The following is a 26794-nucleotide window of genomic DNA, read 5'->3' on the forward strand; positions in this document are numbered from 1 at the left end:
TGGGACAGTAGAGGGGGAATAGGCCTGGGTGGAAGCCAACTGTATGGGCCTTATAATTTGCTGGTGCAGGAGAATTGTCTGTATTCTGTCAATCATGTTATAAATAAATGCTGATTGGCCAGGCAGGAAATATAGGTGGGAAAACCAGACAGGAAGTAGAAATGATGTAATGAGAACAGGAGAATTCTGGGAAGGAGGAAGTTGATTCCTCCTACTCCTGCCCAGACCACTGAAGCAGCAGGATGTGATCTGCCTCACTGAAAAAGGTACTGAGCCACATGGCTAACATAGATCAGAAAAAATGGGTTAATCAAGATGTGAGACTTAGCCAGTGATAGGCTAGAGCTAATGGGCCAATCAGCTTATAACTTAGAGAGATCTCTGTGTGACTTTCTTTAGGGCTAAACAGTTGTGAGGTACTGGGCGGGACAGAAACCCAAACAAGCAGGCCTGACCCTCCATGTTACAATTTGCTATGTGGCAGAGGCTTGGGACTGCCTCCAAGGTGGAACCTGGGGAGCTCAGGGGCAGAGACGGCTGTGGGTGAGGACAAGATCAGTTAAGATGTGGTCCATGTTGGGTGTGGTAGTTTATGCCTGTAATCCCAGCACTCCGGAGGCTGAGGTGGGAGGATCCAGATTTCCATGTCTGCTAGGTTTTACCTACATAGCAAAATATTGTGTGGGAGAAGGTAAGCTGGGAAGGGGTGTGGGAGAAAGTGAGCTGGGAAGGGGTGTGGGAGAAGGTAAGCTGGGAAGGGGGTGTGGGAGAAGGTGAGCTGGGAAGGGGTGTGGGAGAAGGTGAGCTGGGAAGGGGTGTGGGAGAAGGTGAGCTGGGAAGAGGGTGTGGGAGGTGAGTTGGGAAGGGGTGTGGGAGAAAGTGAGCTGTGAAGGGGTGTGGGAGGTGAGCTGGGAAGGGGTGTGGGAGAAGGTGAGCTGGGAAGGGGTGTGGGAGAAAGTGAGCTGGGAAGGGGTGTGGGAGAAAGTGAGCTGGGAAGGGGTGTGGGAGAAAATGAGCTGGGAAGGGGTGTGGGAGGTGAGCTGGGAAGGGGTGTGGGAGAAGGTGAGCTGGGAAGGGGTGTGGGAGAAAATGAGCTGGGAAGGGGTGTGGGAGAAGGTGAGCTGGGAAGGGGTGTGGGAGAAGGTGAGCTGGGAAGGGGTGTGGGAGGTGAGCTGGGAAGGGGTGTGGGAGAAGGTGAGCTGTGAAGGGGTGTGGGAGAAGGTGAGCTGGGAAGGGGTGTGGGAGAAGGTGAGCTGTGAAGGGGTGTGGGAGAAGGTGAGCTGGGAAGGAAGGGGTGTGGGAGAAGGTGAGCTGTGAAGGGGTGTGGGAGGTGAGCTGTGAAGGGGTGTGGAAGAAGGTGAGCTGGGAAGGGGTGTGGGAGAAGGTGAGCTGGGAAGGAAGGGGTGTGGGAGAAGGTGAGCTGGGAAAGGGCTGGACTATGCCTCCTGGAGGAAGACAAGGCCCCCATAACTTACTGTGCTCACTGGCCCCTCCTCAAGGTTACATAGTAGGAGCGACAGCTGGGGAAGGAGGCTGGCCTGCTGAGCTACCTCTGAGTTCTACAGGGGCTGCAGAGACACAGCTTTTCAGAGGCATCACCAAGGATGGGTGGGCATGCTCCTATGAGTGACCCCCCTTCCCCTCCCGAATTCATTGCTTCTCTAAGTTAGCCTCGGTAGGACAGTCTGTCATCCCTGTCACTTGCGGTGCCTGCCCATGTCTCCCCAGGAAGCCACACAAGAGCTTTATCTTCTCACTTTATTACAACAGTGAACACACATGGGGCTTTGCTTTGTCTCACAGACATTCTGTTTATGGAGGTGAGCTGGAACCTAGGCCCTCAGCACCCAAGGCCGAAGTTGTGCTCTGCTGCACCCCAAGATTGCGTACCCTGCTTTTAAAGCGAGTGTTTCCCCATGAATGGGGAAAGCTGGGTACCCAAAGCTGTTTCCAGGTGCTTTACATTTCTCAAAGTGGAAAAAGTAGACAAATGTTAAGCACACGTCCTGACTTCAGGCACACAGGGATGCATAGATGCTACGCCTGGCCCGATATGGTTCTTGTCTCCGCTGTGTTCTGAGTGTGCTGATGGCTCGCAACCCATCCCAGGCCATCCAGGGTGGCTTGTCAGGCCAGAAGTGAGCAAAGGGATGCTTTGGCTTGGGATGTGTGGAAGACAACTGTAATCATTTAGGCCTACAGTGAGAACAGGCACTAATATACATCTGTACATATGTAATATATACATTCTGTGAGTATTCAGAAGTGATACATGAACAGGTTAACTTCCAGGAATAAACCAAAGGGACCCAAAGTGTCTTGTCACAGAGTCCACCTTCGCCAACAGGCAGTGCTGTAGGAACTGCACGGTAGGCAGGACAGTGGGTGTGTGAGGAGCCCCAGCTCAAGGCAGGCTCCTACCTACCCGTCACATGCGTTTACTGATCCATCTGCTCGAGTGTCTGCTGGGTACAGAGACCTGGTTGGGAACTAGGCCAGCTTGAGGCACTGTGTGTTGAAGCTGTCCCCTTCTTTGCTGGCGACGGCCTCGAGCAGGCTCTGCTTCTTCTGCATGCTCCTTGAGGACTCCAGCTCGTACATGGTGGTCAGGTTGAAGAGCACACTCTCATGCAGGTAGTGCTTGGGGTCCTGCTGCACCATGGCCTCCAGCTGCCGCAGGGAGTCCTTGAGCTTGCCCAGGTAAAGCAGACACACAGCAGCATTGTTGTTGGCCTGCAGGAAAGGACATGTGCTTAGGGTGACCCTGCCTGCTGTTGCTGCTCCCTGGTCCCCATGTCTCACCAGCCCCTTTATGGACCTCTCTAGCTATCGGAGGCCAGGCTAGCTCAGAGCAGAAATCTGGGTTTGCTGGTCTGCAAAAGGTAGAGGAGCCTGTGGGGTACCAAGACTTACCACTGCATTTGTGGGGTCCATCTTCAAGATCTCTGTGAAGAACTTGTGAGCTTCTGCGAAGTTATTCTGGCCGAGGCACAGGAAGGCTCTGTAATTCACACACAGGTAAAGTGGTGAGCACAGGCAGCCAAGGGCTCTCTCCAGCCAGGGCCAGGTTCACAGGTCCCATGGGAGGAAGGGGCACACACGCCAGAGTGAGTCGTGTGCTCTCAGGTGGAGGCAGTGGCTTTACCGCTGACTGAAACGTCAGACTCACTAGCAAGTCAGCCGCCCAGGTTCCAGTCCAGACACTAAAGCTCCAACCAAGGTCACTTCCTGTCGTACAAACTGAACCCTGCTCCACGTCCACTTTCTGGACCTGGTTAGAAGGGTGGGCAGGTCTGCCCTGATGACTGCACTCATCATCTTCTGACACATGACTCCTGAAAGCCAATCTGAGACCCGGGCTGGCAGGAGCCCGATGGCGGGCATCACACACGGGGGAGTCTCTACTGAAAACAAGTGGGCTCTGTAGAGCAGGGTCCCTTCAGATTGGTTCTTAGGACTAAGGAGCAGGGCTTTGATTCTAGAAGCCTGAGGCTCCTGGGTCTCAGTACTGAGGACAGGGACAGGTGGGAGAAAGACACTCCAAACTGTGGGCCAATGAGATGACTCAGCAGGTTAAGGTTAAATCACCAGCTGTCCTTCAAACCCTGAGTCCAGTCCCCGGAGCTCACAGGTGTCAGAGCCAACTCTCCACAGTGGTCCCCTGAGCTCAGCACACACAGACTCGATAAATCATTGAAAGATATTTACCTGTTCATTAAAACCATTATTTTACCCTGCAGTCCATCCAACTTCTGCGTCACTTTCTCAACGTCTTGAAAATACTTTTCAGCTGTTTTTATGTCTCCAATCTGCTTGGACAAAGTTCCGCAGTCAGTTTAGCCGACAAATTCAAAGACGTATAAATGTAAAGTCACATTTGTTCCCCAGTATTGTGTCAGACTGAGAAGTCCCCGTGTGTCACCCAGGGGACCTCAGAGCCCACCCAGTGAGCAGGGGACATTTAAGACAGAGTCTCAGTTTGGTGTTCAGTAAAAAAACCAAAGCAACTCAAAGTGTCTGGTGCTTCTTGTCCCCATCAGGGAATTATGTTAATGTGAACACCTGTCTCCAGTCTTCCGACTTAGCAGCTGAGTCCCCAAGAATAAATTTCTGCATAGCATTATGTAAAAACAAACTCTTGGAATAACACAAGATGCCCAGGTCAACTGGGATATTTCTGCCTGGTGACAGAGTAGATACCAACATTTTCCAATTTCAAAGTAATATTTTAATTAAATAACAGAGACTAATACTTTGATACTATTATAAATATAAAGGAGCAAACCCACACATATACCTTGTAAGGAAATCATTAGCCCCTCAAACAAGGCAGGGCCCCTCAGGATAGACACCAGGGAGACAAGAGGAATTCATACTCGCGGGCACCGGGAGGCCTGGCCCTGGTTCTCCACCAGTGATGGGGGAGTGTCAAGATACAGAGCTGAGATGTCCAGGCATCGTCCATGCCCTTCGTTTGCCTTAAGAGTAGGAAGGGAAATCACCGGGTGGTGATGGCGCACGCATTTAATCCCAGCACTCGGGAGGCAGAGGCAGGTGGATCTCTGTGAGTTTGAGGCCAGCCTGGTCCAGGACAGGCTCCAAAGCTACAGAGAAACCCTGTCTTGAAAAACTAAAAACTTAAAAAAATATATGAAGGGAAAGCAATGCTCCACTCAGCTTGGACAAGCGGAAGAAAAGAAAGGGTTTTGCTGCACACACTGGTAAGGGGCAGACACATGTCCCATGTGTTCACAGTCTACCTGAAGGACACTCCAAAAGTCCCACACAATATCATCTTTTGACCACACTGTACCTTATTATATTCAACATTCTGTTTGTCTCTTAATGCTTGGAGGAGACCTGAGTGAGAGCTACATGAATTCTTGATTCTGGTGAAGTCCAGCATATGTACTAGAAGGCTTGTTTGAGGTGTCTCAGCCTGGTGGCTCTCCCCTTTGACAGCACCTTATCTCTGTTTGAGAGCACACTTGGGTTGACCTCTGTCTTATGCGGGGAGTCAGTGCCTTGGGGAGCAGATCATCAGCTACCTACCCGCAGGCCTGTTTCTGGGCTAGAGTGAGGCCCAGGTAAGTCGCTCCAGAGTGACTCTAGAGTATACTGGGCAGGGCAGCTCTGCTCCCCCCTGCAAGAGGGCGTAATGGACAGTCAGTGAGTACTGTATCCACAGTGGCCCGAGGCCTGGGGCGGGGCAAGTGCAAGGGGCCCTCTCTAGCATGGGCTCTTGGCACCGGCTGAGCTGGGGAGGAGGGGCAGCTCTGTTTAAGACACTCCGGCCTTCCCACTGACGGTCTTCAATAGACACCCCATTTGCTATTTGTCCTTATAATCATTTCTAGCCACTCAACAGCTCAAAAAACAAAAAAAGTTTTTGCATTTCCTGGGGTGGGGTTGACAGCTTTTCAAGCTGGAGGCCATTCCTTTCTAAGCAGTTTTCTGGAGGTCTGACTGCTGGTTAGTGAGCTGCAAGAACACAACACAGATACGATGTCTAGGACATGTCAGGGTGTGCGGCCACCGTGTCCCACTCTTCCCCACCTGCTCCTCGTGGCTGCAGTTCCAACAGGACGTTCCCATCTGCTATGCTGCTGCCGTCCCTGCCATGTTGAGGCCTCTCCTGCTCCTCCTTACTGTGTCCCAGCATTCACTCCCTGGCTCCCTGCAGTCTGGAGTCTCCCTCATGTTCTGCCACCTTCCTGGCTCTCCAGCCAACTCTGATAGTCATGGGGTCTCCTGCGTTCAAGTCACGTGGTCAGAGGATCCCCTTGCCCTGGACAGCAGCGCAGGGGCATCCTTTGGCTACTGCACCTCCATGGTGGTTCAAAAGCTACCTTGCTGGTATGAGTGATGACCTCCTAAGGCCCATGTGAAAAGACCTGGAGGGGCGGAGTGTGAGCCAGAGAGAAGTGACTTCAAAGGACAAATGCTGCAGACACCCAGAGACTGGATGACTCTGCTCTGCCTCTGGACTGTCTGAGATGCTCCCGGACACAGGCGAATGGGCTTCCTCAATGTGAAATCCCTCTCGTGGCCAATTCCCTCCCACTAGCCACTGTCCACCTGCTCTCTGAGCAGAAGGCACACATGGTCTATAGGATGCTGTGTGTGACGGTGACATCCACAGGCCTGAGAGTTTCAGATATGCAGATGCCACTTGGCCTCTCTCAGGGCTGGCAGGGAATGCGAGCAGGAGGCAGTCACGCCTGTGAGGACCCGCAAGGGCACTAAGAGTTCCCTCATATCTGGGAACAAAATCAAAAACAAGGCCTTTATTGCGCTGGATGCCTGAATTGGGTTTCCAGCTGTTACATGAATGGCACACAGTCTACAGAGGTGACCCTGTGCTCACAGCCAGACTGGCTCTACGCCTATCTCTGAAAGAATGAAGGCCATTCTGCAGAATAAAATAGCCTCAAGAATTACAACAGAAGGCCTGTGGCCAGGAGATCTCGCAGAGGCTGGGGAGGGGCATGCACCTCTGGGGCACTCATATTTGTCAAAGTTGATTTCCTCTGTGGTCCAGCAATTGTGGGGGTGATAAAATAATGGCTCGCCTATTAGGTCACAAAGCATTTTAGAGAAACCTTAAAAACAAATTTAAATGTAAGTGTGGAGCCAATGGAGAAGGTGCATACCAATATCCAAGTTCACCTGCGTGAGATTATTGAGGGGCCTGCTGTCTGTCATTTACTCCATCATGGTTGGTGCGGTCCATTCCTGATGCTTTCCCCACAGGCCTCTGCACATTTGTTTACTAAAATGCTTCTATTCCAACTCTTCAGCATTGTAATGGAAAGTGCCTTGCCTTGTTTGGAGCGGTGTCTGATTCTCCATTTCTCTGGTGTACTTTCCCAGACTCAGGAGCCAGGAATGGCCTCTGAGAACATTTGAGTGTGTCCACATTTGGTTTTACACACTCAGATAGACATGGCTGTAGAAGGGCTTGCTCTCCTCACCCATCACAGTGGGATGACCAGGTATTTTAAGCCTGACCATGTTGTGCTGATGAGAACCCAAGTTGGCTGGTGTGGGAGGTCCTTCTGTCTATGTGTTGCTTTTATTGGTTAATGAATAAAAAAACTGTCTTGAGCCTATAGCAGAGCAGAGGTAGGCAGGGAAAACTAAACTGAGTGCTGGGAGAAAGATGCAGAAACTTTGCTGGTAGGCCACGACTTTGTGGTGATACACAGATTAATGGAGATGGGTTAAATTAAGATAAAAGAGTTAGCCAATTAGAAGCTAGAGCTAATGGGCCAAGCAGTGATTTAAATAATACAGTTTCTGTGTGGTTATTTTGGTTCTGGGCAGCCACCTTACAACAGTCGGCTGCTGCTCTTTCTCACTGAAGACTGGCCAGTTATCCTGTGCACTAAGGGTAAGAGAATGGGCACACAAGACCAGATGCCAGCACCACACTGTTTGCGGGTCAAAGTCAACAGTGCCCAGGAATCCTGGCCTTGAAGATCTAACCTACCTAGGCTCTGATGCCTTGGCCGGGGGGATATTGCAGCTCTTGCCTGGAGCAACATGTCTGGAGGACTGTGGCTCTCCTCTGCCTTGGATCCCGAGATGGAACGCTGGCCTGCAGCAGTGCCCAGGGCTGAGCAACCCAGCCCTGCTACATAGCAAATCTACTGTCCCTAGGTTTTGCCCTTTTTTATCTGCTGAGGAAATGTCCCCTCTTTTCTCCCCAGGGCAGCCCGGGCTTTCAGCATCTGTGAGCCAAGACTCTCCTCTGATTTGCAGCTGGAATTCAAGATAGAGCAAGGGCTCCCTTTTCCATTCTCCTCCCTTTCACTCGGCATTCATCAGCTCAGCTCAGTAGTGAAGTCGGTCTCATCTGGAAATGTTTACCCTTCCTGATGCTCCATGGCTCTCACTGTGGAGATGTGGTCCACGAGGGACACACTTCCTTGGGGCTGTCCCAACCCCCAAACTATCAAATTTCAGGGTTCCCTCTTGTGTCCTGGGTCGTCCAGGCAGGAGGGCCTTGCTAAGGAGTCAGGACGCAGGATGTGGTACCTGGGAGTTCTAGACTCCCGGTATCAGGAAGAGGCAGAGCTGCTGTTCAGATGTGGCGGCTAACTGTGAGGTCAGGAGCGCAGAGTACTTCACTCCTGTGACCATGCGCCTGTGTGGGTTGGCTCTTTCTCCTCTTGCCATAGCTGTCCCTCACCCACCTGCCTCTCCCACATTCAGAGGCTCTCAAGAGACAGACACACAGGGTCCATATGCTGGGCAGCCTGCAGTGTGAGATCATGACCCTGGAACCAACAGGAAGACATGCCAAACACTAGAGAGCCTTGCCGAGGGCTGTAGGATTACTGCAGCAGCCACTGTGACCAGGTGCACTTGAGTGTTTTGAGTGTTCCCTCAACAGAGCAGCTGCAACTGGACAGAACACCACACAACAGAATCACTGCAAAGGACGCCTTAACTTAGGTCATGCTCATTTGAACTGAAACATTGCCTTACTGCTCCTTTTCTGTCAGCTCTGAGGACAGAGTTTCCCGGCAGCCCTGCTGGATCGCAGCCTCCCTGCTCAGCTGCCAGGCTGCCAGCAGTTACCTGGAGGAGGATGCGGCCAATGCCACTGAGCAGCTGCGGCTCCTGCTCCGGGTAGTACTTGATCACTGCGCGGTAAGCGTCGACGGCCAGCACATAGTCCTGTGGCAAGAGACCAAGAGAACGCTGTGAGCTGGAGACGCTGTACAGCTGTTCCCTGAGCGTTACAGACCGAGGGCGCGCACACAGACAGCTGTGGAGGTGGCAGGCTGCCGCAGGACCCCTTCCTTCATGGTGATAGGCTGAGTTCTGTGTGACACACATCCCTGCTGTCATCATAGAGGCTCTGGACCTAGAGTTAGGTCCACAGGCTGCTTCTTGCTCCCACCTACGCAGAAGCCAGGAGCCTCCACGTTGGGTCCCTAGCTCTTTCTGGCAGAGTTGTTGTAAGGACTTGTGGTTCTGCACATTCCATCCTCCAGACATATAAGCCACATTCTCAAAGGTCTCAGACATTTTCTGTGCTAGACACTGAGGTGAAATATCTGTTTTGAAACAAAGAGCCTGCCAATAGCCTTCGTGATGACAGTGAGGGCATACGGCTGTCGCTGCTTCCTATAATGCACGTGTAGTCACGTTGCTCTATAGGGACAAGTGCACAGAGGCCCCGACGTGCTGCAGCTTGGGGTCTGCAATCTGCACAGCCTTTGTCTCGTGTGGTCTAGCTGTGTGCACCTGATCGTGGCCACACGCCAACCCTGCTTGCAGCTCTCCTTGAGGCAACCACCGACACAGTGCCCATTTCCCACTTTTGGCCTTCAGTAGTAAAAGGTGTGAGACCTGGTCTCGGAGAGTCGGGTGCTGCCTCTCACAAGGTTCAGAGGTCAGCTCCTCTTACATCCTCAGTAGCCAAGTACTGGAGCAAGCTTTGTGGTGTGAACTGTGCCGAACACTTACTTCCTCTAGGTTCCGGCTCACAGTCACCAGCTCAGGGTCACCACTGCTGATTTTCTCCTAACTGTAAGATCCAGGAAGGTATTTCATTCTGTATTCTAAACTTTGTTTCCTCCAAACTGGGACTTCAGTTACTGAGCTTGCTAATTGGGAGGTTAAAAGACAGACGACGAACAAAATTCCAGTTTGGCAGGGGGAAAAAAAAAGAAGACTCTCCAGTCTGGTACCTTCAAGTACAGCTCGTTAAAACTAATTTTATTCAAGGCCTGATGCTCACAAGGAGCCAGAGCCCACGTGCCTTGACTTCCTCTCCCACCACACCAATGCAGCCCGCGGCCAGGCTGCCTTACTTAGAGCTGCACCAGCAGGAGCACGTGTGCTCGTGTGCAGGGGCATCTGTGTCTGGTGCTTGTGATGGCACCGCACATTCTGGAAGCCAGGGATATGGCTGGGAGACCATGCCATCCTCGTGTGGCTGGGGGACCTGCTTTCAGACTACTGTCCTGGGCTCTGGCCGCTCCACACATGAGCAGCAACCGGTTTTACTTCCCTCAGGAGAGTCGTGGCCCCTAAGCTCCGTGCCATTGTCCCCCCTCTAACCTGACTGCACCCTCACATTTGAGTGCAGCACATGACTGTGCTGAGTGTCACCAGCTCCAAGTCATGGGGCTGCACCTGATCACACACTGTCGTGACCTGTACTCCCTTTTGATCTTGACGCATCTGACAGACAGCTGTGGGCGGGGCCAGGGTAGGAGCACGGAAGGCCAGTATGCCTGGGTAGCCAGCCCTGCTGTAATCCTAGGTTTTTTGACTGACATTACTGCCTTCCAAACATGCCTAGAGTCAGGGGTTCATGCTACTGAGGATGGTGCGGCAGGAAACAGGCCTAAATATACCTGAATCAATCAATCAATCAATCTATCTATCTATCTATCTATCTATCTATCTATCTATCTTCTATCTGTCTGTCTATCTATCTTCTATCTATCTGTCTGTCTGTCTATCTATCTATCTATCTATCTATCTATCTATCTATCTATCTTCTATCTGTCTGTCTGTCTACTGCGTATCTCTGTATGGCCTGTAGTGATGCAGACCACACTGGTCTTGAATTCTCAAAGATCCCCCTGCCTCTGCCTCCCAAGTGTTTGGATTAAAGGTGTGCATGTCCAGTCTTAAAGGGATTTTACTGCTCTCCTGGGAAGGCAGGTAGACCCAGCAGAGAAGGGATCAGCAAGCAGGGCAGAGGTAAATGTTTGCAGATGACAACAAGCCTCAGTGGTTAGGGCGTGACTGCTAGAGGGAGGGTACTTTCCAGTGGGTTGCGAGCAGGTGAACTCACTCAATCCCTGGAGCCTGGAGGGTCTCTTTAAAGCAACGAGGCCAACAACAGCTTCTCGGAGAGTGCCCAATCTACTCTTCTGACCACGCCCCTTGAAAAGACATACAGATGCCCATGCTTGGGCAAAAGTATTCTAGCCTGACCTGTCAGCAATAACACTGGGGAATGACAGCTGAGCCGCATTAGTGGCTTTTCCCCACTGAAGGCGTCACATAGTGTGACCTGAGCAAGGAGGAGGCAGCCTGTGTGCCTCAACGGGTGTGGGAGGTCTGGGGATGTGGAGCTAGGGAGTGGCCAAGGGAGGCTGCAGCACCACACAGATCCACCCCAGTAGTGTTTACAAACAGAGGGCTTTGTCTTGCAAGGAAGGGTCCCGCACAACGTATTGTGGGATACTCAGAACTGGAACATATAACCAAATTTCTTATCATTAAAAGGCTGTTAGCCAGCACACAGGCCCCAGCACAGCGGCCCAGCTACCGCGGCAATACTGGTTGTGCCCACTAGATGGCAGAAGAGAGCATATGCTTGCATCCACTCTATTAAACCTTTCTTGCACTCCTTTAACTCATGAAAATAAAAATTAAACTGAACTTTTAACTTAAATTACATCCATTGTGAAATCATTTTTGAAACATGATGTGTCCTATACCGAGTCCGGAGTGGTGGGGTGACACAGACAGACGTTTGTGCCCGTGTTGATGGCGCTATCACCAGTGCAGGAGAACAAAGGAAAGCATTTTTGTTTCGTCGTTTTCTAGCCGAGCATCTCAGAAATGCAAGCAGCCGAATGCCCGACATCAAAGCAGGGACTTCCTTCTCTGAGGATCTCCAGCTTTTGGTTGGGCAACCCACGGCTGCATGCCTAATGACGCCTGGCAACCAAGACTCAGAGACTTGCAGGTGATGCTTGCCCCTGGCCACAGCAGTGTTGAGGCAGAGGCCCTGGCTAAAGGCTGCAGCACATGGGGGTGGGGCAGGCTCTGCAATGATGTCGGACGAGAGCAGTGAGAGTGGCTCTACAGGCAACAGGCCCTGTGCAAACGTGTTAGAAAGTAGGAAAAGGCTGTGAGAACCAGAGCTGGGAGAGATTTTAGGACACCCATCCTTCCTGTGTCAAGGTCATCTACCAGAGGATGAACCTGGCCTGTCTACACCCAATGTTGCACATCACAGAGGTGCAGAGGATGCACGCTGTCCTATAGCTGGGCTGTGGCCACACACTTTTTCCTGCCAAAACCAAGGACATGGCCGCATGGAGGCGCGCATTTCTTCACTTGGTAAGGTGCCCACTGACGAATGCTCAGCCAGAGCAGGATGACCTTGGCCGTGGGAGGAGTGATGAGCTGTCTCACCACAGCTCAGAAGGTGTTAACGGTGCTGCTCCGGGCGTCTGCTGCTGACAGATTCTGTGGCAGCTTTGGTGCCTGCAGCTGGCAGCAAGGCCGCCAGCTCTGTGGCAGGCCACCCGTGCCCAGGGCGGGAGGCAAGCCAGGCATGGGACGTATTTGAGATGAGAGAGAAGTCTGAAAACATGGCTGCCTGTGCTGGCAGGGCCTGTGTGGAGAATAGACACTGTGTCTGATGGCTCGGTTGGGTTCCCTGATTCATGCTGGCTCCTCGGGGAAAGTTTGGGTGACCCCCTCACAAGTGGGTCTGGTGGGAAAGCCTGCCTTCAGATGTCAAAACCATCAATCATTAAAACAAACAAAAAATGACCCTCACACTAAAGCCAGAACAAAGGACGCTTTCTGGATGCAGTTCAGAGGAAAACGGGTGGAATGAGCAGCTTTAATTAGACCACTTAGACCTAGGTCTGCTCAATTAAATCCAGTAACATAAACCATTTTCTGTGGAATTTCAAAATGACAAGTTTGGCCCCCAAGTGTGAGTGAACTCTACTGAGCAATCTAGGTCATGCTGAATACTGCTGAGGCCCGCAGCCCACGTCCTCGTCAGGCCTGCGGGAGCACAGACTTCCCTGCAGCTTCCTGATGACACTGTCTTCTAGAGCAAGGTGCGCTACAGCTCAGCTGCCCACGTACCTTCATCAGGAGCAGACAATTTGCCATGGAATACAGCACACGGCCCAGTCGCGACTTCCACAGCTGAACAGAGGCTGCAGGGGAGAGGAGAGAGAGCGTGTGAGCATGCTTGGCAAGCTAGGAACTGCTGCACCCTGTTTACTGATTTCACCCTCCTCCCTCCCCGCAGCCTAACCCACTGTAGGGAGCACTGGAGACAGAAGACAGAAGAGGGTCAGAGCAGGCTCTCATGGGACCACCTGTACAGGTGCAGCACAGGTGAGCCTACGAGCATGCCTGATGCAGATGTGGTACATCTGCTGGCCAGGGTGGAGGCTGACCCATGCACACAGCATTTAGTCTCAGATGGGAACAATGCTGGTCTGCCTTCTTCACAGGCTTTGCTGACACCAGCAGTGAACACCAAAGGGCTGGGTGAAAGGAAGGAGAGAAGCACCCCCACTTGCAGACAGGACAAGGCCAGTGTCATGGCTGCCAGGCAGCATACACGTGAACTGTAGATCTCTGCTCACTTCTGGTATCAGCCATCACCTGGTTCAGAACCTTCACTGACCGTTTCTTCTTAGATTATCAAACTGGCGCTGTGAACTCGCTGGGGTTGGAAGGGTCCCTTCACAGACATCTGATGTGAGTGGACAGCCACACGGATGGGCTGTGAGGTCATCAGGAGTATGGGCTGAGTTGGGGACTATGCTGCTTGCATCGACGAGGGCAAGCCGACACATTCATGCCTCTGGGTTTCAGCCTTGTTACCAACAGGCTATACCCATGCAAATGCACACATACACATCCCAAATCACATGCACACACACCACATATCATTCACCTACACGGCACACAAACACACATGGCCCTTCAACCCCAGGGAGTCATAAACCTTTTCAAAGGAACTGGCTCTTTGCTAGTGTGCTGAGCAGTAGGAACATGCACACGAGTTCATGTATTGAGGATATAACCTAAAGTCACATGTTGATGTATTTGAAGTGGGGGTCTTTGGGAGGGCACTGGGAAAGTCCTGAGGCGAGGCCTTACCAATGGTATTGTTGGTTTAAAAAGAGTCATGTGATGGTTACTTCCTGCTACAATGCTGCAGACTGTGCCACAGGCCAGCATCGACTCATGCACGTCCCAGACTCCAGAACTGCGAGCCTAATACAATTTTCTTCCTTATAAATGAACCAGATTTGGGTGTTTCATTATAGCAGAAGGAAACAGCGGAGATACGACCTTCTCAGAGGCAGATCTGCCCATGTAGTCCACTGTAGTAATAAGGAGCGGTGGAGGGGCTGCGTCCCCAACCTGCCCGGCTAGCTTTACCCGAAATAATTACACAGACACTGTATTCATTTAAACACCGCTTGGCTCATTTCTACCTAGCCTCTTCTAGGCTAACTCTCGCACCTGGACTAGCCCATTTCTTATCATCTGTATAGCACCGGTCTTACCAGGAAGATTCTAGCCTAAGTCCATCCTGGGTCGGAGCTTCATAGCGTGCATCTTCCCTGGAGCAGGGAGCATGGCGTCTATCTGCAGCATCTGCTCCGGAGAGGAGAGCTGTCGAGTCTGACCTCACTTCCTCTTCCTCCCAGCGTTCTGTTCTGTTTACTCCTCCCACCTATCTCCTAACCAATGAGAGCCAAGCAGTTTCTTTTTATTTAACCAATGACCTTCCTCCATCAGTCCACCGTGTGTCCATGGGTGATTTCTAAGACACCATGAAAGATCAGGATGCTCAGCCACTGACCACACACTATGGCTCCCTCCTGCCCTGAGAATCTGTGTAGGCAAATAGGAAGTCCCTAGGGCACCAATGGCTGGGTGGGGCCATTCTCAGAACCCACTTATATTTTGGGTTAAACCTGTGTTCTTCCCCTCATCTACCCAGGGTTCTTCTACAGCACAGCGAGGACCATCTGTAGGGTCGAGTCTCACACACCCGAGAACGTGAACAGAAGGGGACTGCTCACCTTGTCTGCTCTCCTGGGTGACATTGCTCAGGCCACCGTCTTCAGCTAAGCCTTGCTCCAAGTTGGCCAGGATCTGCAGTCATTTCAAACAAGGAAAAAACTGTGAGTAGGTTTGTCCACAGTGTCATTGTATTTCCTGGACACAGCACACTTCTCTGGGTGGAAACCGACCCATTAAGGAATGTTTGCACAGATGTGTCCTTTGCACCGCGACGACTACCAGTTACTTGGAGCTGATGAGAAGGGTAGGACCCTCACTCTGGTGGGAGGTAGAGTTTAGGCTGATGAGACTCGTAAAGCTTTCTCAGACGTGAATACAGTGGGTGTTCCGTGTTTCTTTCCATAGAAAGCATCAGATGTGTTACACACAAGGGTAACTAACTTCTGTGGGAGCATCAACTCCCTTCCTCTGGGCACCGCCAGGCCTACAGCCTTTCCTACAACACTTGCGAAATTCCATGAAGATGGCACTTTTTCCCCCCTCCCCGAGGCAGGGTTTCTCTGTGTAGCCCTGGCTGTCCTGGGACTTGCTTTGTAGATCAGGCTGGCCTGGAACTCACAGGGATCCGCCTGCCTCTGCCTCCTGAGTGCTGGGACTAAAGGTGTGCACCACCACCACCCGACAGTTTTTATTGTTTGGTTAAAACCTTTGCATTGTTTCTTCTGCATTTGGGTTTCCCAGAAAAAAAAGTCACCATGGCCCCTGTGGCTTGGGAAGAGGGTTTACTATTGTCATTACTTCATTTATTATTTATTATTATTATATCCTGGGGCAGGATGAGAAGACTACGTGTGTGAAAAAGTGGGGACAGTGTTAGTGGAAAAGGCTCTCCTGCATCTGTCTGCTCTGTGGAAAACCTGTCTTCCTCTCGCCACCTGCTGGGTGACGTTACCCCCGTGGCTACCCTCCAGGAGGCAGGTAGGCAGTGGAGGACAGCACTGAGTATCCTCTCAATACCTAGCTATGCCACACTGGTATTATCCTTTGTAAAGTCCGTAGTTTGTATAACCAAGAGAGTAATTAGCTGTGGACCGTGACTCGAGACGCACGTGGGGCTCAAGATTGTCCTTTGAGATATTCAGGACACAGACCTTGGAGGGAAGTAAGCCAGTGCCAACTATGTCAAATGACATTTCCCAGCTAATCTGCTAATCTGACAGAGAAGGAACTCTTAAATCCCCTCAGGCTGGAGTGGAGGGAGCCCGGGAAGAAAGAGAAGGGATGAGGGACAGCAGAGGGCACCAGCATTCAGGATCCAGTCTGAGAGCACAGAGAACTAGAACAAAGGCTGGATCTGCATCACGGAAAAAGCCACAGGCAGCAGGACAGTGGACAGTTCTCGGGCTATGAGGGGTGTGGAGAGGTCCGTGTGCACAACTCTGTGTTCTAGGACCACTGCATCACCCACCCCGGAACACACCTGGATCTCTGTCCTGGCCGTTCAGGCCTGGGGGAAGGCTGCCTCCATGGAGCCCTGCACATCTCAGCCAGCACCCAAGGGAGGGTGGAGGCTGCCTGCTGTTCTGGCTCTGCAGAAGTGGGGCGCTTCAGAGGGGCGGCAGCACGCACTGCAATGTGAGAGGCAGCACAGACAGAAGCTACTGGCAATGGAGGTGACAGAGGCGGGGCCAGCAAGGGCTCTACCGCCTACTCTGGGCTCTCCTGGTTTTGTGACAGTCTGGGGAATCTTCTTTTCCAACAGGCTCACTGGCTAATGCTCATGTCCCAAGCTGGTGGCCCTACTGTGAGGTTCTAGAGAGCTCAGGAAGTAGGACTTAGCTGGTAGAGGTAGGTACTGGGTAAAGGTCTTTGGGACCATGTGGTCCCCGGCCAGCTATAAAGGGAACAGCTTGTGCCATGCAGTCTTCCTGTGATGCTATGCTGGGGCACATGGGTCAAGTGACAAGCCTGAACCCTCTGAAAACCATGAATCAAAACAAACATTTTCCCTCCCTTCAGTGGTCTGTGCTGGGCCTTGGGCTGCAGCACTTCTAAGACAAATAACTAGCATAGCATGTAGCTACACACCGGGGGGTGGGGAGGGGAGGGACTGGAGCAGGTTACAGCCGCTCTCACCTTCTGTGGGTCTGGGAGTGGGACTAAGAGGAGCTCCAGGGTCTGCAGTGTCCCAGGTCACTAAGGGGCTTAAGTATTGGTGGGAAGGTTCTGACTGCAGACATGAGAAGGTTTCTGAGCCTCGGGGGCCATGTCTGCACCACTTAGGAGATGCGGGTACTGCAGGGAAAGGCTGACCTTTTGACCCCCACCCACAGGTCTGTGTTGTCCCAGATGCAGACCCCGAGAACAAGTATCATCAACCGGATCCCTCCCAGCAGGTGCAATGCACCACACTGTTCTGGAACATGCTCTGGAGGCAGAGGTCCCTGGGGAAAGCGTGGGCGGCAGAAAGGTATCAACTGGCATTTCTACTGAATTTGAGTAGATAAACCTGAAGGTGAGAGGATTTCTTTCGGTTTTATCAAATGTAAATCAAGAGTACACTATGGCCACGGCCCAGAGTAGCCACCTAGTCTGGGTGAGACAGGATCTACAGCTGTGCAGGCCCATTTTCTTCTGCACCCTGAAGCCACATCTTCCTCTCTCCTGTCCCTCCCCACACCCATAATCACCAAGGACTGGTGTTGATGCTGTGAACGACACAGCCCAATATAAGCTGCTGGGAGGTCCAGCCAAAGGTGCTGGCAAGCAGTGCCACAGGAGTGGGCTCTCTTCTAATCCAGGGCAGAGCTCTCCAAAAGGAGACAGAAGCTATGGCCTCAGGTATGATAGCTTACTCTGTAATAAAAAAAAAGGGAGGTAAGGGCCTTTATTCCCCTCCCTCAAAACAGGTCTCACAATATGGCCCAGGCTGGTTTTGAGCTTATGGGGTCAAGTGTTCGTCTTCCCTCAGCTACCCAAGTAGTTAGGACTTTGTTGCTTGTACACTCTCCCTGGCCCAGTTCTGTTCTAACACCTTGTAAAGAGTTAATGGCTTAGAAGACTCTTCGAGGCCAGAGCAGTCCTCAGATGAGGTCCTGCTCATATGATTGGAAACTGTGGGACAAGCCCACAGTAGGAGGTCCCTTGGGTGCCATGTGCAGAAGATGGGGGCAGAACAGCTCCAGGAGGGGTGGGAGCAGCTGTGTTTGGGTATCTGGGTGTCATCTTGGCCATGTGGGCAAGTCTAGGCTTCACCATCCTTCAGAGATCCAGCCCTGGGCCTGTAATCTGCCACTGCAGAGACAAGGGGCTTGCAGCCCGGGAGCCAGTGACAGACAGACATGAGTGCCCCTGGTGATGGGAACTGAGAAAGCAGAGGACAGAGCTCAGCCGGAGGATGATGCCATGATAGGCTGGAGCAGCTGGAGGTCTGGGTTCAGAAAAGAGGTGAACTCCTCTATCTGTGGCTGGCAAGAGAAAGTAGAGTTGGTAGGGCCAAGGGATAGCAGGTCTGAGGTGAAGCAGGCTGGCCTCTGCACTGAGATCTTCAAGATGTTTGGATGGATCACCTTGGAGCATCCTGTGGCCTTGAGAAGTGTAAGCAGTCAATCATCTGTAGGAAGTGGGCTGTGGCTCTAGAAGTCCCCATAAAAGATGAGGAGGATCGGAGGCAGAGTGACCACACAGGGCCAGGCGCTGCACAGGGCAGAGTGACCACACAGGGCCAGGCGCTGCACAGGGCAGAGTGACCACACAGGACCAGGCGCTGCACAGAACAGAGCGACCACACAGGACCAGGCGCTGCACAGAGCAGAGTGACCACACAGGGCCAGGCGCTGCACAGGGCAGAGTGACCACACAGGGCCAGGCGCTGCACAGGGCAGAGTGACCACACAGGGCCAGGCGCTGCACACAGTGGAGTACACGGGGCGTCTGGGCAGAAAGGGCTGCACACCGCACTCTTGCCTCAGGAAGCTGTCTGTAGACTAGAGGGAATCCGTTCTACAGATGGACACTGTCAGTTCAGAACGCAAACAGTTCCTTTTCCACCAGCCTTCCATGTCCTGGTACAGAGCGAGGCACAGTCACAGCGGTGACACTGGACACAGTGAGATGTGGCTTCAGGTTCAGGATGACTTAAGCTTATCATCTCTAATCTCTATTTCCCTATCTGGAAGCCCCAACACATTTTTCTCATCTGCATTACAGACTATGGGGCTCCATGGAGAATGCACTTCCAGTGTTTTGTAAACTTCATAAGTGCCAAGGGAAAATTAATTACATGAAGCCATAACAAAAAATTAAAAAAATAAAAACTGTTCCATTGCCTCAGATTTTTCCTGTGGCCTTTTTTTTGACAGTTTGTGATCTGGGAGCAATGAGGCTAACCCTTGCTGACTGCTGAATAATAAGTGGGTCTCTGCCACTTCTGGGAGCTGTCTCAGCAGGCTGCCTGAGATGCTGGGGAGGACACTGAGGCCTGTGGGCGTGGCTTCTCCAGACACCTGACCCTAGGCTGGCTCCTCCAACCAGGAACTGTCAGGGAGAAGAAATGGAAGGCAGGGTTCCCCTAAAGCATGCCTAGAATCTATTCATCCTTAAGAAGGGCAGATTCCAGCCGACTTGCAGAGGTATAATACTTAAACCAAGGGCCACCTTCTCACTTCAGGGCACACGGTTCAAGGCTGGATTCTGTGACTCCCAATAAACAGAACTGGGTAGAGGTGACACTGGGGCTCCCAAGGTGATTCTGGGGTTCTTCCTGCTTTTTGGGTAGGGAGCCAGGTGCTGCATGAGGACATGCAAGCAAGGAATGGGGGGCCTCTTATGAACAAACAGTAGCCCTTGACAGGTGTGGGGGAGCGAGCTGGCAGCGCACTCCAGGCTGGAGCTAGTAATGTCCTGGAGGTGGTCCAGACAGAAAACCTGACCGAGCTGTTACTGCCTCACAGAGCAGGCAGGAATGGAGTGACAGTCCCAGTTCTGAAAGACAAGAGCCACCACCAACAGATCCCCCCGATGACCTTCAAAGGACTGAAACTCTCCCTGAAGTAGGGAATGTTTTCGGTGGCAATCTAAAGCAATAAATGGTGAACCCTGAGACTCTGGCCCCAGGTGATACCCAGTGGCCCACAGCCACCAAGCACCTGGGCTGCTGCTATGGGTCACAGTGGTTAAAGAAGGCCCCTTTTCTGATTTTATCACTGGTGTCTTGGAGTGGCTTCCCAGGAGGGTCCCTGCCCTAACTCTATGATCACAACCACTGGGAAAAGCAAGAGTGGGAGTCCTTTACAGAACCTGAAGACACAGCCACCAACTGAACAGTGCAGGCGGAGATGCCCAGAACGACAACCTTGTTATGAAGGAGTGACATGGGGGGGGGGGGCAGGACGGACACTCTGGTTTGCCTGTCTTCTCCATCTTTCCCCTCAATTCATTTACTTTTGCCTCCTCTGCGCATCTGATCTCTCCTCTTTTGCAGACTCGGTAAGGCCCCCTGTTCCCCTTAGTTCATATGAACCAACTCACAGAGAAGTAACTGTCGTGACCCAGGGAGCAAATGCAGACGCTGGCCTCAGATCAAGATGCAGGAGAACACTTATGAGGAAAAGGCCTCTGGAGAGAGGGCCTTCGCCCAGTATGAGCACGTTGCAGCCCAAATCCACCTCCCTTATGGCCTGTCCCACCCATTGTACATCTCAAGAGTCTGACCTCCTTCACCGCTGACCCTGAATAAGCTTATTTCCTTAAAGAAGTTTCTGTCTCCTGTATTTTCAGTAGAGAGGTAATGTATTGCAATTCTACAGCCAAAGGGAATGGAGCCTGTCTGCCCCAAAGGTACCATGTTCCTGCAGCTCTGCCCACCCACAGAGGAGTGGACAGAGCACACGTGGCATCTTCACACAGCTGATTGGAATTCAGTCACCTGCAGCAACATCAAGGGAACTGGAGGGCAGCAGCAAGGCCTGCTTGCTCCCCAGGAGGACCTGAGCATACAGGTGTCAGAGGTGGGCAAAGGGTTGATAAAGGAGGCGGCATTTGCATGGAAATACAGCGCCCGAACCCATCAACAGGTGCAATTAACCCACTAATGGAAAATTAAAGGAAGTGCTTTAAGCCACAGAGTAATTTGCCAGGCAGCGGCTGATGACAAGCGTGCAGCTGAGTCAAGGTTACCTTGCGCTGACTTCAATTTAGGGCTTCCCAGGAGGGGCAGTGAGCCGAAACACTCCGGAATTTCAGCTCATTCGATCTGCACGTCATGAAATGCATCCCTCACTGGGGTCTCACGAGCTCACCACTGCAATCAGCTTCAGTTGTGGGAAGAGGTACTTGGAACTGAGGGGGCAGGCGGCAGGAGGAAGCAGGGGGATGGGGGAGAGGGATCCTCACTTGGCTGCGTCTCTGAAAAGGAGGCTCAGTAAAGCAGAGGGGCTCTTCCAGATCCCCTGCACACATTCTGGATTAATCTGGATAACAGACTCTGTTCCCCAATGCAACAACTACCACTACCACTAAGCATCCACAGCTCAGGAAAGCTGTGCATCCCAGGCCATGAGTGACTCTGGCACCCTGCCTGAATCCGTCTACAGCTACTACCACTTGCCTGCCACAGTATTTAAGACGGCAACCTGTAACCTATACAAATGGATCCAGCTCCCTGCTTTGAGTTTTACAGTTAAGAGGGAAGCCTTCCTGCCTTTATCAATGGCACCGGTGGGCCTTCTAGAACATAGGCTTCCTGGAGGGGAGAGGGTTCTCAGGGTGTTCCTGTTGAATTATTCCACATCTCCACTGCTCCAGCACCGAGTGCTCACTAGTTTAGGTCACAAGCCGCATCGCTCAGCACAGACCAGGCCAGGTCAGGATGAACAGCTGGATGCTTCCACCCAGTCGGTGTGACTCCAGAGCGCTCTCACAAAGCCTCTAGGACCTTAATGCCTTAAAAAAGGGGGAGGAGTGCTTTTCTTTCCACTAATATCAGGTTGAGGGGATGTAGGTGCTGAGGAGAGAAAGGCAAAGAGGGCTGAATGAAAGACATTTCCTAGCTGGAAAGTCTGCTTTTCTCTAGGTTCCCATGTGCCCTTCTCAGTCTTGGGGCCTATGCTTGGTCTATCAAGATTCCACCCTGGTGGAGTGCCCAGTGGCTTTATTATTCACGCCCTGGGATTTGTAATGGTGGCATTCAGAGGTTTCTGGAGTACATTTGCACTGTGAGCGCCACCAGGGCAGTGAAACTGCAAACCCACACAGAGGGAGACATGGGTCCTTCACTGAGGGCAATTTGCTCTGGGCAGGAATGGGGCCGGCCAAGTGTGAGGCCTGGAAGGCAGAGTGTGGTTGCAGCCCAGATGGACGAAGTGGTCCTTGCTCATTCTTTCTAGTTGTTTATCTGCTTGCCGAGTGCCCCATCTCCTCTGAGTACGTCACAATTAATCTGCTGTCTGCTGAAAGGCAGAAAAGTGGAGCAAGGAAAGCATCTGCCCTGGGGAGCGCCAGCAGCAGGCAGCGTCAGACACCATCAGGGTGCTGACGGCTGGCCTGCCCGAGCCCAGTGAGAGGACAGTGGTGGCTGTTGTCCTGCATTTCTAACTGTGTCTACTGTAAAGCAGCAAACCCAAGTGCGCCCATCTGTCAGAAACCCCTTTTAGCAAAGACGCCAACCCTTCCTGGAACAGACCTCTCGCGCTGTCTTGTGAGCCATCAGTAGAGAAGCGGGCCACATCACATCCCACGCGATTCCTTTTCAGAGCACAGGAGACAGAGCCTCATCTGCTGCCTACTCCAGCTGCAGCTCAGGAAGCCTTTCCACTTGGCACCCCAAAGCCAAATCTACCTGGGGTTTTGGGGAGGGGGTGGCTCATCTGTATTGGCAAATGAAATTAACCCCAGGCTAATTGGACTTCAGTGTTTATGGATTACACCTATTTATGCAAACGGCTTTTAGGAATGTCTCTATTGAGTTCTTTCCCAATTGGCTTGCAAAGCTCTGGTGACACCGGAGGCACAGACAGCCTGCAGAACCAGAAAGAGAGGCGTAGAAAGCAGAAGATAGACGTCTGTCTGCAGACAGTGACAGCCATAAAATTCTGAGTCACAGCAGCATGGCACATTTGATTCCACTTAAACCAAACATGTGAGTTCACCAAACGACTCAAAGACAATAGACAAAACCAACATGGGACTCCTTTGTGGAAAGTAATGTCCTGATAAAACTGGATGCCACTTAAGAACATGGCCCTGACAGGCACACTGAGCACACACAGACTCTGTCCATTCCTTGGTGTGTCTTCCACACAGGAAGAACTCAGCAGGCAAACTGGATTACAGATGCTCAGAATGAGGTAACGAGGACGACTCCCCTCTCTGCTTTGGTGACCAGGCTGTCAAGCTTCATGGCAAACCTGCTGAGTATCTCACTAGTCCCAAGTCTGGGGTTTTGCTATGTAGCCAAGGCTGGCTTTGATGCAATCCTCCTACCTAGCTTCTTCCTTTCCAGGTCCTTTCCTGAGTAACTACAGTGCAGGTGTGTGTCACCATGCCTGCTTTGATTGTGCTTATGATAGAAGACGAGTTACCACGAGAAGAGCTGGTTACGTGTAAGCGAGCAAGCAGGTCTGGCTTTTGTAATTCTTTTGGGTAGTGTTTTCACACCCAGTCTGGCTAAGAACTTGTGCTTTGTCCACTCAGTCTCCTGAGTCCTGGGATTACGTGTGCCACCATGCCTAGTTCTTCTACCTTCTATGTGACAGCATGGACAGTGAAATGGATACAAAGTCCAGGGGGCCGAGTGCCTGAATCCCTGTCCCACTCGAGTGAGGGTTTCTCTGCACAAGCTGGCAGGGCTCTCGTCACTCTGCACTCTGCAGGGAGACTAAAGTCATAACCCTGGGACACCACAATGCTTTTATGAGAAAAGTCAGGAGGTGAAAAGAGGCTCAACAAATGTTACTATACTTTTCTCAGAAACTATACCATGCTGCCATTCCTACCGGAAACACTGTGAGGAGGGCCGGACAGCAACGCCACTCTTAACCCGAGGTGAGGCTTCTGAGGGAGGGGTTTCCCACAATGTGTGGATGGCAAAGCTGCCGAGCTTCACACTTCTCCAGAGAGAAAACCAAATGGGAATGACAGTTTGAGGTCCTGTGATTCAAAAATTACTTTGTAGTTGGACACAATTAGACAAGTACCCACAGCCTTCTGGCCTTTGGCATTGGTCCAGGGAATGATGGCTGTCACCTCCTAGGGTCATTCTGAAGATCCCACACGGTTCCAGTGCTCTGCTTGGCACAGGAGTGGCCTGGCTCACTCTCAGGGAGGCTGGGTGCTCACCTGTGTGGTCTCCAATGAGGAATGTGTCCGCTGTGAACTAAGGAAAGGGGTTTCAGGACTCGGACTCTGCCCCAAATCACCCTCGAGTCCCCCAATCACTTCAGGCATGAATACTAACTAAGGCCATGCTATTCCAGGATCTCATGTGTGCGGAAGTGAGACGGTCTCCCTGGGGACAGGTGGAGAACGACATGGTCTGAGTGCTGAGATGAAATGGGTTAAACAGCGTGACAGTTACCTTACTGCAGACCGTCTTGACCCTATGTAGTCGGTCCAAGGACTCCTGTGGGTTCTCCAGATACTGCTGCAGTTCTGCATGTAGAATGCGCATTGAAAAGGGGACTATAGAACCTAGAGCAGAAATCAGAAATGAGTTAATGAGTTTGCTGTGAATGTGTGTGTTTTCTGACTACACAAAGGAAGCATTGGAAGGTATCTGAGTTATGGTTTCTATCACTCTGATAAAATGCCATGACCAAAAGTAACCTGGAGGCTGTGGAAGAGCTGACCCTATTGACAGGGGGTGCAGGTGAACTGCTCCAAGAATGTGAGCATGGGAGATCTGGCTCTGCCCCTCATTTGCCAGATGGTGGTGTCGTGGGGAAGAGATGCCCACTCTGCGGGGCTGTGTCCCCAGCACCCCGGCAGCCTGCTAGCTTATGCTCCGAAATAATTACATGGACACTGTATTCTTTTAAACACTGCTTGGTCCATTAGCTCTAGCCCTTACTGGCTAATTCTGATATCCTGATCAACCCATCTCTAATAAACTGTGTAGCACTGGTCTTACCGGGAAAGATTCAGCATGTCTGACCTGGTGGCTTGCTTCATCGGGTGCGTCTGCCCGGGAGAGGGGAGCATGGCCTCTCTGAGCTCACTTCCTCTTCCTCCCAGCATTCTGTTCTGTTTACTTCACCCACTGTAGGGATAAGTCCCGCCCCTTAGGGGGCGTGTTCGCCTCGGGCTAATGTCTGCCTATAAATTTGGCGAGCGTGCTCCGAGCTGTCTCTTCTACTTTCCTGGTCTCCGCGGGAACGGTGGTTCTGTAAGTCTATTTCTGCATTAAAACTATATATATATTTTTACAAACTGTCTGCATTCGTTTACGCCGCTACATTTTGGCGTCCAACGTCGGGCTATTTTGCCCCCGACTCAAGCGGGTAGCCCGCTAGCTAACACAGCAACCTCCTGGGTGCTGTTTTTCAGTTCGTGACTCCGGCCCCAGTGCCGAGTCCGAGACATACTCGGCCACACAGGCCCATTCTGCCTGCCTTGGCTAAGTTTTACAGCGGAACCCCACTGCCTGAATTAGCGGAAGCTTAAGTACCTGCGGTTTTGCAACAAAAGCTGCCACAGCGGCAGATTTGGTCTGACACAAAGTGACTTGGCAGGGCAGTGGTGGAGCACGCTTTTGATACCAGCACTTGGGAGGCAAGGGCAGGCGGATCTCTTTGAGTTTGAGGCCGGCCAGGCAGTGGTAGCACACGCCTTTAATCCCAACACTTGGGAAGCAGAGGCAGACGGATCTCTGTGAGTTTGAGGCCTGCCAGGCAGTGGTAGCACACGCCTTTAATCCCAGCACTTGGGAAGCAGAGGCAGACGGATCTCTGTGAGTTTGAGGCCTGCCGGGCCGTGGTAGTGCACGCCTTTAATCCCAGCACTTGGGAGGCAGAGACAGGTGGATCTCTGTGAGTTCGAGGCCAGCCTGGTCTACAAGAGCTAGTTCTAGGACAGGCTCCAAAAACACAGAGACCAACAACTGGCAGGAACCGATCATTGCAGGTAAAATTTTTTTTTCTTTTATAAATAAAATGTCTGAACACATTACTGTTCAAGAATTTAACAGTTTTTTTAATTGTACCATGTGGGAGATTTTACAAGAGGTGTCTATCACGCCACCTCTATGGATCCTTCTGGGATTCGTAGTTTTCATTGGCACCAAATGGTTTGATAATAGAAATATGATAAAGTCTTTACGAGATGAATCCAGGATTCTTAAGGCAGAAATAGAACGCTTAAAAACAATTGAGAATGATAACAATCTTCTCAAGAATCAGTTTGAAGTTCTCCAGACTGATAACAATCTTCTCAAGAATCGGTTTGAAGTTCTCCAGACTGATAACAATCTTCTCAAGAATCAGTTTGAAGTTCTCCAGACTGATAACAATCTTCTCAAGAATCAGTTTGGAGTTCTCCAGACTGATAACAATCTTCTCGAGAATCGGTTTGAAGTTCTCCAGGCTGATAACAATCTTCTCAAGAATCAGTTTGAGGCTCTCCAGGCTGATGTTAAAGAGAAATTCATTACTATGGAAGAGGGAACAGCTGATCTGGATCGTAAGGTTCAGTCCCTCTCTGTAGGAACTGAAACATTAGTGGCTGATATTAAGGAGAAATTCATTACTATGGAAGAGGGAACAGCTGATTTGGACAATAAGATTCAGTCCCTTTCTGTAGGAAATGAAACATTAACTGAGAGAATCAAAACTGCTGAATGTGACAATTGGATTTTGTCTAAAGCTTATGACAAATTGATGGAAAGAGTGTCAATACAAGAAGGCACAGTTTATGCCATAAAAATTATGTCCAAAGATAAGATGTTATCTCTAACGGACAAACTTCATACTTTAGAATCCTCAATGAAGGCTTTGGAACATAATTCTGGACAGGAGATTCAGACATT

General features: G+C 51.4%; 1 protein-coding gene across 1 annotated transcript in view; it reads right to left on the bottom strand.

The window, feature by feature from the left end:
* Nucleotides 1-1744: 1744 nt before the first annotated feature.
* Nucleotides 1745-26794, bottom strand: part of Trappc12 (trafficking protein particle complex subunit 12) — a 75513-nt gene continuing 50463 nt past the window's right edge. The window contains exons 6-12 of the mRNA XM_075984128.1: nucleotides 24350-24462; nucleotides 14835-14907; nucleotides 12868-12941; nucleotides 8587-8685; nucleotides 3709-3809; nucleotides 2914-3001; nucleotides 1745-2733 (exon numbers count right to left, since the gene is read on the bottom strand). Of these exons, the coding sequence (XP_075840243.1) occupies nucleotides 2491-2733; nucleotides 2914-3001; nucleotides 3709-3809; nucleotides 8587-8685; nucleotides 12868-12941; nucleotides 14835-14907; nucleotides 24350-24462 (791 nt within the window). The 3' untranslated portion in view covers nucleotides 1745-2490. The remainder of the gene's footprint in view (nucleotides 2734-2913; nucleotides 3002-3708; nucleotides 3810-8586; nucleotides 8686-12867; nucleotides 12942-14834; nucleotides 14908-24349; nucleotides 24463-26794) is intronic.

The sequence above is a fragment of the Microtus pennsylvanicus genome, chromosome 8 (genome assembly GCF_037038515.1).
Source record: "Microtus pennsylvanicus isolate mMicPen1 chromosome 8, mMicPen1.hap1, whole genome shotgun sequence".
Lineage (NCBI taxonomy): Eukaryota > Metazoa > Chordata > Mammalia > Rodentia > Cricetidae > Microtus > Microtus pennsylvanicus.